Raw genomic sequence first — 11,642 nt, forward strand, 5'->3', positions numbered from 1 at the left:
TCGTTCGTCATCTGTTATTTTGATTCTAATGTGGCAGAATTCCTTCGATTCGTCTGCTTCATGTTTCTCAGTTTTAATTTTAACATTAATCTCATTTCTGCTACTACTCATTAGTTTCTTATTTCTTCGACTTATTCTCATTTCATATTCTGTGCTCAGCTGATTCCAGTTAGTGTGTTCTGTAATTCCTCCTCACTTTCGCTGTGTATTCGGCGAATTTATAGTTGATGCTCTTTCATCCTGAATTTTAATTATGCTCTTGAACCTACCTTTTATTTACGTCACTCGTTCTTCGATGTACAGACTAATCAGTAGGGAAGGAAGACTGCACCCCTATCTTACATTCTTTTTTAATCCCAACCGTTTGTTCTTAGTCTACGATCTAAATTGTTTCTTCTTGTTCTTACATATACAGCATATTATCCCTACGCTTATTTTTCCGAGAATTGTGAAATTTTTACACCGTTTTGCATTGTTGAACTCTTTTTGTAGGTCTGGAAATTCTATGAAGGTGTTTCGTCTTTTCTTAAGTCTTGCTTCGTCAGAATTGCCAGAGCTATGTGCAGCTTACGTGGCTTTTGTAGACCAGTTTGAGTCTGTTTCCAGACTTGATGGACCACAAATGTCTTATATCAATTTGTCCATCTCGATTTCACCTGCACCGCTGTGGTACCTGTAAACAGTTGTCGTTTACAAGCTGAGCACACACATACTTGTACAGAAAATTGAAATAGAGATCAAAATAAACATCACTTCTGCCTTTTTTATTGCTCATGAAACCCCACATTGCATGTTGTACCACCATACAGCGAGAGGTGGTGGTCCAGATTGCTGCACACACCGATACCTCTAATACCCAGTAGCACATCCTCTAGCATTGATGTATGCTTGTATTCTTCGTGGCATACTGTCCACAGGATTATCAAGGCACTGTTGGTCCAGATTGTCCCACTCCTCAACGGCGATTCGGCGTAGATTCCTCAGAGTGGTTGATGGGTCACGTCGTCCATAAACAGTCCTTTTCAATCCATCCCAGGCATTGTCGATAGGGTTCATGTCTGGGGAACATGCTGGCCTCTTTAGTCGAGCGATGTCGTTATCCCGAAGGAAGTCATTCACAATATGTGCACGATTGGGGTGCGAATTGCCGTCCACGAAGACGAATGCCTCGCCAATATGCTGCCGATATGGTTGCACTATCGGTCGGAGGATGGCATTCACGTATTGTACGCCTTCCATGACCACCAGCGGCGTATGTCGGCCTCACATAATGCCACCCCAAAACAGCATGGAACTTCCACATTGCTGTACTCTCTGGACAGTGTGTCTAAGACGTTCAGCCTGACCGGGATGCCTCCAAACACGTCTCCGACGATTGTCTGGTTGAAGGTATATGCGACACTCATCGGTGAAGAGAACGTGATCCCAATCCAAAGCGGTCCATTCGGCGTGTTGTTGGGCCCATCTGTACTGCGCTGCATGATTTCGTGGTTGCAAAGATGGACTTCGCCATGGGCGTCGGAAACAAAGTTGCGCATCATGCAGCCTATTGAACACAGTTTGAGCCGTAACACGACGTCTTGTGGCTGCACGAAAAGCATTATTCAACATGGTGGCGTTGCTGTCAGGGTTCCTTCGAGCCATAATCCGTAGGTAGCAGTCATCCACTGTAGTAGTAGCCGTTGGGCGGCCTGAGCGAGGGATATCCTCGGCAGTTCCTGTCTCTCGGTAACTCCTCCATGTCCAAACAACATCGCTTTAGTGCACCCCGAGACGCCTGGACACTTCCCTTGTGACAGCCCTTCCTGGCACAAAGTAACAATGCGGACGTGATGGAACCGCGGTATTGATAGTCTAGGAATGGTCGAACTACAGACAAAAGGGCATGATCATCGAATTTCGAGCTAAGGGTCGAAACATTTGCGAAAGCCGTTCGCCTGCCGCCGTGGTTAAAGTATACTGTGCATGGCAAATTGGGGCTGTCACTGGCGCCGAGGCAAGTGGGGGGCACCGCGGGCCGTAGCTGACAGAGGTGAACGACTGCTGCGAGGGTGTGTACTGGCTAACAGAAGTGCAACTTATAATTAAATGTTTCCCTGAGACATTTAAGTCTCTTTTTATAAACTAGGATAATGAACGAAGCAGATGAAATGAATTAAAATATGTGCTGCGGCCGGGACTTTTTTTTAAATCTCATTTTTTTCGTTTTCGTTCGTTAAATCTGCGCGGGCCGGACGTCGCAAGACATCCGTTTAAGTTCGCCGGTGATCCATTAACTCAGTTTTTTTTTTAATTGCAGAGGGCAGCTAACCCTCTGTCCGAACACGTGTTGCAGAGGGCAGCTAACCCACTGACCGAACACGTGGACTCGAACCCGGGTCTTCTTGCTTGTTAGGCAGAAATGCTAACCATTACACTACCGCAGCGCGATAGTTAACATTGCTGCACAAGCTACCTAAGCCGAGTGTCCTCCCCAATATATAAGGAAAAAATGAATTGAAGTGTGTAGCCGGCACGGTAGCTCAGCGTGTTCGGTCAGAAGGTTAGCAGCCCTCTGTAATAAAAAAAACTGAGTTAATCGATGAACAACGAACTTAAACGGATGTATTACGACGTCCGCCCCGAGCAGATTCAACGAACAAAATGAGATTAAAAAAAAAAAAAATCAAGCAAGAAGACCCCGGTTCGAGTCCCGGTGGCAGCACAAATTTTAATTCATTTTGTCTGCATAGATCATTATCGTAGAAGTGCAACTGTTGAGCAAGTGACCGCCCAGATGAAGCAAGATCAACGGTGTCCCCTCAACGAACGTTTAGTGAATGTTGCTGCTGATACACAGCGAAAGTGAGGAGGAATTACAGAACATACTAACTGGAATCAACTGTCTACTGAGCACAGAATATGAAATGAGAATAAGTCGAAGAAATAAGAAACTAATGAGTAGTAGCAGAAATGAGATTAATGTTAAAATTGAAACTGAGAAACATGAAGCAGACGAATCGAAGGAATTCTGCCCCATATAATCAAAATAACAGATGACGAACGAATTAAGTTGGACTTAAAAGCAGACCAGCACAGGAAAATAGGTCATTTCTGGTCAAAAGAAGTCTGCTGGTTTGAAACATTGGCCTTAATCTGAGGAAGATATATCTGAGAATGTATGTTTGGAGCATAACGTTGTTTGGTAGCGTATGCAACGTAAAAAAATGAGAAGGTTCTCCACACGATCGGCGAAAAGAGGACCATGCGGAAAAAGAAACTGAGAAGAATAAGGGCGAGGAAGACAGGAAATGTATTAAGACATCAAGGGTCAACTTCATGTTACTTGAGGTAAATGTAGTGGCTAAAAGCTGCAGGAGAAAGCTGTGGTTGGAATATGTCGAAAAAAATAATTGTGGACTTGGGTACAAGTGGATGCAAGTTCTACTCTGAGATAAGAAGACAGCAGACGCCCGGCTCGTGCACCCATGCCGATTGCTGCTCATCGGCAACGAAAGCTGGAACTTGCATGCCAGCACCGCAACCGGATGTCCGTGGAATGACAACAGGTGGGCTTTTCAGATGACTCGCGTTTTACGCTCCATCGAAGAGATCGCCATTGGCGCGTTCGGCCCAGCAACTATCGTCAGAAGCGTCCTGTCCGAAACAGGAAGCGTTATGGCATTCCCCGGGTGATCTCGACATTCTGGGTCAAACGAGTACGTATCTACCCTTGGTGACCAAGTCTACCCCGACACATAGTTTGTTTTTTCCTCGACATAATGCCATCTACCAACAGGGAAATTGCAACGTGTCACACCGCTCGAAGTGTACGTGATCAGTTCGAAGAGCACAAGAATGACCTTGCCGTACTTTCCTGACCACCAGACTATCGGCATTTAAATCCAGTCACGAATCCGTGGAACCACGTCGACGGGGCTGTTAGCGCCATGGAGAAACCTAGCACAGTTGGTCACGGCATGGCTCCACATCCCCGCCAGTGGCTTCCAGAATCTCGCTGACTCCCTCCCTGCACGTCTGCGTTGCAAAAGGTGGTTATTCGGGATTTTGACAGATGGTCACATTAATGTGACTGGTGTATTTAGAGTCAAGCATTTAAGCAAGAAAAAGCGTAGTAAGAGTTCTATCTTATGCTTAAAGTTTGTCAGAAGTCCATGAGTGCTCTCATCAGTAAACAATGGTACGAATAGTCTGTATAATCTGCGCTCCGTCTCAAGAAAAAGCAGTTTTGCACTCATCTCAATGTTTGTGACTTCTTATCCCCTGAACTCCACGTCATACGATGACATAATTTAGCAGGTACATTCACTGGTATCAGTGGATATTGTCTGATAAATTTGTTTGCAACAGAGTCCGTAGTAAAGGAGTTAATAAATTCAAACGTTCAAACATCGTACACGATGCTACAGTTTTACTGCGTGAACTGAGAGAATGTAGTAAGTGAAAAACGTTTTTCGTTTCATCGTTTTGTGGGGGCATGCCAGCGAGAAAAAGATTTGAAATTATGTGTAAAGCTTGTTGGTCGCTAACTGCTCTCATCCTCAGATACTGGCTGAATCACGTCTGGGTAATTTGAGCACCGTGGGTCATGCTGCCTCAGAACGTATATTCAGTGTTTACCTGCAGTACTTGACTTGTTGTGTTAAACCATTGACATAAGATTATACCTCGGGATGAGCAAATTATGGAAACAACTTAAATTTTTAAATTCGGTCAATAGTTATATGGAAATGAGCGTTTGCTATCATTGGCCGGGAGGCCCCTTGTGGGGCAGCTCCGGCTGCCTTGGTTCAGGTCTTATTACATTCGACGCCACAGTGGGCGACCTGCGAGCCGCATGGGGATGAAATGATGATGAAGACAACACAACACCCAATTCCTGAGTGGAGAAAAACCCCGACCCAGCCGGGAATTGAACCCGGCCCCGTAGGACGGCAATCCGTCGCGCTGACCACTCAACTATCGGGGCGGGCGATAGTTATAGCAAATACTGAAAATGAAATTTTTGTTCTGTTTGCAAGCTGTTAGACAGTCAAACTACAAGTGTCTTCTTCAACCGTGCACCTTGTTAGGCGTTCAGCGCCGTATTGCAGTGTAATAAAATCTCTGGCAAAGTTCTTTTATCAAAGCCATTTGGTAAAGTCGTTGATAGTGTGCTAGGTAAGCTTTTATCAAAGATATTAGATAAAAGTTGAAGCGTGGGTCTAGCTTTTACGTATACATCTATACTCTGCAAACCCCTGTGAGGTGCATGACAGAGGGGACGTCCGATTGCACCAGTTATAAGGGTTTTTCTCCTGTTCCATTCACGAATGGAGCGCGGGAAGAATGACTGTTTGAATGTCTCTTATCCTCTTTTTACATTCTAATCGATTCTGTCTATAGCGTCTCAGTGGACATGTTACAGTTAGTATGGTGTTCAGCCAAGCAATGTATGATTTACCTTTAGCACAGAAGGTTGTCCAAACCATACATTTCCACCACAAAAATTTCCGCTCATTCTTACCTGTTGCTCTGTTCTCTGATAATGCCAATGGTATTGAAACCTATCCGGCCTATCTCAATTAAACTTCTTCTCATCATCGAAAATCACTTAATCCCATTCTGAAGTCTACGATTTATGTGTTTCACCAAACTCAAATCTGGCCTGCTTATGTTTGGATGTTAGAGCAGGTTTCTGCAGTCTTTCCTCGAATGCAAGGTATTTTGACAAAATACACGTCTGGCAGTTACTGACAACTGTAGATCAGCAAGAAATTGAGAATTGAAGAATGTGGCCCTTGTTTCGTGTAAAAGGAACTTCTCCGCTGCCTCTACTGTGCAGATATTTTTCGTTCTATTCATATGGTGCGCACAGTTTAACGAAATTACCAATCAATGTACTTTAACAGGTCAACTTCTTGGCGATTTGACGAATTTTACTTTACTTTACATGTGGCAAGGGCCTTATCGACCATACGCCTGCTCTATGAGCCTCTTCCACTTCTGCCTGTGCAATGCGCTGTTTGTCCAGTTGCTGCTGCTCTTCATCCTCATTGTGTCCTCCCGAATGTTATCCCGCCATCTGATTCTGGGTCTCCCTCTTCTTCTCGTTCCTTCTATTGTCCTGCTGAATGCCATTCTAGGTAGCCTATTCTCTGTCATTCTTGCTATATGGCCTGCCCAATCCAACCTTATCCTTTTGAGCACTTCGACGATGTTACGGTATTAGTACAGCCCTCGTAATTCTTCATTTCTTCTTATTCTCCATTCCATATTATTTTCGTCGTATACAGGTCCAAAAATTTTCCTTAGTACTTTTCTTTCGAATATTAACAGTTTTTCTTCATCTTTCTTTCTAAATATTAATGTTTCACATCCTTATAACATCACAGGTATAATGGTCGATTGACATAAGCGGATTTTGAAGTTACTGCTAAGTGATCTTTTTCTTAGAATTTTGATGAAACTAAAAAGTGTCTTGTTTGCTGTTGATAAACGGGCATCTATTTCTATATCTGTTCTGTTGTTATTACTAAAAATACTTCCTAGGTACTTGAAGTGGTCAACAGTCTTGAAATTGAATCCATCTACAGTCAGAGGTGCGTCTTTTCTGGTTTTCTTACTTATGTGCAGGTATTATGTCTTTTCTTCATTAACATGTAATCCTGTTTTCTGAGCAATTTTGTAGTAATTTTGCATCATTCTGATTAATTCTCTTTTGGAACTACTTATTAGTGCTACATCATCTGCATAGTCAAGTCTTGTAATGTTCACATCCTGTAGCTGGATCCCTTGTGGACTGGTTTTAGAAAATTCTCTATCAATCTTCTCTAGGAAAAGGTTAAATAAAATAGGTGAAATGGCATCCCCTTGTCTCAGTCCAATGTACACCTTAAAATCTTCAGTTTCTCCTACCGGTGTCTTTATGCTACATAAAGTTTCATCGATACACATTTTAATTAATCTGATTAATTTTGATGGTATTTTAAATTCCTTCATTATGTTTAGGAGTGTCTGTCGGTGTATGCCATCATATGCCTTTTTAAAATCAACGAATAATATGTGGACATCTGCATTGAATTCCCACGCCTTCTCAGTTACTTGTCTTAGGGTGAATAAATGACCTAATGTGGATCTGTTGCTGCGGAAACCGCACTGGTAGTCCCCAATCAGTTCTTCTGATATTGGTATCAGCCTGTTTAATAGGCAGCTTGATAAGATTTTGTAGGTGACATCCAGTAAAACAGTTACTCTGTAGTTATTTGACGATTAGAGTGTCCCATTTCCATACACGCACCGATTTTTGCTTTTTCATCTCATGATAACTGTTTTCCGCGTGACATCGTCACAATTTATACAATACGCACCATCACTAATGATTTTCGTTTCTTATCTGCAGCAGAGGCACATACGCAAACACTTACACTGCAAAAAGTTGCCTGCCTTTATACTGTGTTCCACCTTCTACCCCTGAATCGTTGATTTCTTGTTATATACGCCATCAAATGCGATACCATTTGACTAAATTTGTCAGTGTACCAGATCTCATACTATTGCCCATACAATGGGCACAAATATTTCAGCGGTCAATGTCAATTTTCCTGCAGACATCCAATTTGTACAGAAACCATATGGCAGTTATAAGAGTCGAGGGGCATGAAAGGGAAGCAGTGGTTGGGAAGGGAGTGAGACAGGGTTGTAGCCTCTCCACAATGTTGTTCAATCTGTATATTGAGCAAGCAGTACAGGAAACAAAAGAAAAATTCGGAGTAGGTATTAAAATCCATGGAGAAGAAATAAAAAGTTTGAGGTTCACCGATAACATTGTAATTCTGTCAGAGATAGCAAAGGATTTGGAAGAGCAGTTGAACAGAATGGACAGTGTCTTGAAAGGAGGGTATAAGATGAACATTAACAAAAGCAAAACGAGGATAATGGAATGTAGTCGAATTAAGTCATGTGATGCTGAGGGAATTAGATTAGGAAAAGAGACACTTAAAGTAGTAAAGGAGTTTTGCTATTTGGGGAGCAAAATAACTGATGATGGTCGATGTAGAGAGGATATAAAATGCACACTGGGAATGGCAAGGAAAGCGTTTCTGAAGAAGAGAAATTTGTTAACATCGAGTATAGATTTAAGTGTCAGGAAGTCGTTTCTGGAAGTTCAAATGGTTCAAATGGCTCTGAGCACTATGGGACTCAACATCTTAGGTCATAAGTCCCCTAGAACTTAGAACTACTTAAACCTAACTAACCTAAGGACATCACACACACCCATGCCCGAAGCAGGATTCGAACCTGCGACCGTAGCAGTCCCGCGGTTCCAGACTGCAGCGCCAGAACCGCTAGACCACCGCGGCCGGCGTTTCTGAAAGTATTTGCATGGAGTGTAGCCATGTATCGAAGTGAAACATGGACGATAACCAGCGTAGACAGGACGGGAATAGAAGATTTCGAAATGTGGTGCTACAGAAGAATGCTGAAGATTAGGTGGGTAGATCACATAACTAATGAGGAGGTATTGAGTAGAATTGGGGGGAAGAGGAGTTTGTGACACAACTTGACAAGAAGAAGGGACTGGTTGGTAAGAAATGTTCTGAGGCTTTAAGGGATCACAAATTTAGCATTGGAGGGCAGCGTGGAGGGTAAAAATGGTAGAGGGAGACCAAGAGATGAATACACTAAGCAGATTCAGAAGATGTAGGTTGCAGTAGGTACTGGGAGATGAAGAAACTTGCACAGGATAGGGTAGCATGGAGAGCTGCATCAAACCAGTCTCAGGACTGAAGACCACAACAACAACATCCATGTGTTTGTACTGATTTCCACTACTGTATGACGAAAAATTTTACAATAGTCTAACAGCTTCAGCGAAGGTGTTTGGTTAAAGAAGTTAGACGAAATCTTCGGAACAGATCTTTTGCAGTAACATAGATACTCTTTCTGAGAGTGAAACACGTGCGAGTTGATCACCTGTCGTTGTTTGTGTGCAGCGCGTGAAAGCGGCAGTGAAGCCGTGCGACGAATGCGACGAGCCGGCAGCGGTGAGCGTCAACTCCAACTACGGCGCAGCGGACAGCACGGGCGGCGGCTGCGCAGGCGCAGTGGCGGTCTCTGGCGGCGGCGCGGGCACGCACGTGTGACGTAGCCGGCCGGAGTGGCTCGTGTGAGGGCGCCACAGCCACAGCCACCGGCACCGCGACACCGCTGCAGCCGCAGCCGCGGAACACGCAGGCGGTTCAGTCTGGCCGCCAGAAGCGAGGTCGCGAAGCCCCCCTCCGCCGCTGGCCGCTGTTTGCACAGCCCCAGAGATCGCATTACTCGACTCACTTTGTCTGCGGCTATTGTGGAACGCCGAGAGCTGCCTGCTCTCCTACGCTCACCCCTTCCCACCCCCCTTCCCTCATTAATCCTCGCCCTTCCTCCCAATTCCCCTTTTACATAAAAGGGCACCTTCCATTTACCGACGTGTCGACCAAGAAGAATTGCAGTTGACGATCAGCCTGCATTTGTACTCGCATTTCTATATCTCTCCGCTTTCTGTGTACCGATGTCTTTTTTTATACTTGTATATCTAGTATTGGTGTTAACGACGTGAGAAAACACGTCACCTCACGCCCTCGGCAAGAGGAAAATGCATGCAAAGCGATCTTCCGATTCTGTAACACCGTGCAAGTAGTGGTCTTAAGAATTGCTGGCTATATACGCACGGTAAGCTGTTAGTGTCGTAGTCACTATTAACGAATTTGATTAGGTGCAGAGTAGCAACCGTTTCACGCATATTAAAGTTTTGATACAAATCGCGACGATCCTCGAGTAGTATAAGCCCCGTTTAGAGAACTGTCACACATCTTGAAATTTCTGCTGTTTACACTCACAGGCACGCTGCTTGTTAATGTGAATTTTCTTTAAGACACTTTTATTTCCTTTAGTCGAAAACACTTTCTCAGTGAAAACCATTCCAGATATCTCTCGCAAAAGATCTTGTTAACATAATTTTATTAAGCCGACAGTTTCCAGCTTTTCTTTGTTTTTGGGGTAAAAAGGTATTCCAACGATTTCAAAGAGACCAGCCTATTTTTCCGTATAACTCTTTGGAAGGCACATCATTAAATTACCTCTTGTAAGCTGCATTATATCTTACATTTCCCCAGCCAGTCTCTCTCGCTCTCTCTATTTCTCTCTCTCTCTTTTTTACACACACATACACACACACACACACATACACACACACACACACACACACCTTATAGCAGGGATTTCAGGACTAAGTATAAACTTGAAACTGTAGTGTACCACACTGAGTAAATTGCGTACATGTGTAGTTCATTTCAATCGTAATCTTATGCGTGTTTGCTGTGAAATGGTGAAAAAATAGGATCCTCAGGCCATTTAGATGTACTAGTGTTGCCTCAAATGACAAATCAGATATTAAGATATTTCAATTACAATATGCATTGTGAGTCTTTAGGAAGTTACTTGATGACTGTAAACTATACTTACAGAAAGTAGTGCTATAGATGCAATATAATATCAACATTATAATGGACCCATACACCACAAAAAACATAACTAACGGTACCAAGTATTCAAGAGCAAATCGCTAAATGTGATGGGATAGTTACTGTACAGTTTCTCAGACTCAGTGATTGAACCCTAAATCAGAAATAATTATTATGAAGAAAGTAGTCTTTCGACAATCATCCTTCAATAACTAATACCAAGTTGGCAATGTAAATGTATCTAGAGCCTTTTATGTAGGACCCACCTTCATATCATATCTGGAATGTTTAAATCGTATGCTGTTATGAGAAAGGAATTTCTCAGATATCACATATTTGCTTTTTTACTCTACGGTAATAGTGATGGGCAATTTGTTTCTTCATTTTTCTTCATGTTCCCTGAAACACCTGAACTGTCATGATAATCAGTTTGATAGTAAAGCTTTTGTTTGAGATTCACAATGTCCTTTCATGTTTGTGCCCTTTGCTTATACATGTCGCCCATGTAAATCGATGTATGTTCATAACCATAACCTTTGTAGAACATGATCAAATGTAGTTGTAGTAGCGTATGTCAGGTAAATATGGCTTTACACAAATAGTAAAATCTGTATTTTAGGATGACATTTGTACTGTGTTCAAGTAAATCATGTATCATTAGACAATACTTACAGTTAGCTGAGAATACTATACTTGTAAAGGATTTATATGATTATATTACGAAAATATTAAAACCATGAAACTAAAGTTATAATGAACAATATTGTGTATATTGTAAATGATAAAAGGACAAAGACATTAATTTTCTATGAGGGACTTGTAAGTACTAAATTATATTTATGAAATATGTTTAAAGCTGGAAGAAACTATGCACAAGAGTCTAAAGATTTTATTACCTTATTGGTCATTGTGTAATCAAATGCCATCCTGTTCGGAGAAACAATTTGGCATTGTTGCCATGTTCATTGTATTTAACTGTACAAAAGGAAAACAAACTAACAAACAATATTTATACTTTTTAAATAAGATATTAAATGGAGACAATAGATTTTATTGTGAAATAACTAGAACCTTTTGTTAAATGTTTGTAGTATTGTATGTAATTTGTTAGTTCAAAACAGTGAATGTTCCATTAGGGATGCTTAGGCAGGTGTAAAT

General features: G+C 42.3%; 1 protein-coding gene across 1 annotated transcript in view; it reads left to right on the forward strand.

Annotated features, from left to right (window-relative positions):
• Positions 1-9,894, forward strand: part of LOC126113047 (sodium-dependent serotonin transporter-like) — a 519,069-nt gene extending 509,175 nt beyond the window's left edge. The window contains exons 12-13 of the mRNA XM_049915015.1: positions 8,976-9,084; positions 9,863-9,894. Of these exons, the coding sequence (XP_049770972.1) occupies positions 8,976-9,084; positions 9,863-9,894 (141 nt within the window). The remainder of the gene's footprint in view (positions 1-8,975; positions 9,085-9,862) is intronic.
• The last annotated feature ends 1,748 nt before the right edge of the window (positions 9,895-11,642 follow it).

Source organism: Schistocerca cancellata, chromosome 1 (genome assembly GCF_023864275.1).
Source record: "Schistocerca cancellata isolate TAMUIC-IGC-003103 chromosome 1, iqSchCanc2.1, whole genome shotgun sequence".
NCBI classification, from domain to species: domain Eukaryota; kingdom Metazoa; phylum Arthropoda; class Insecta; order Orthoptera; family Acrididae; genus Schistocerca; species Schistocerca cancellata.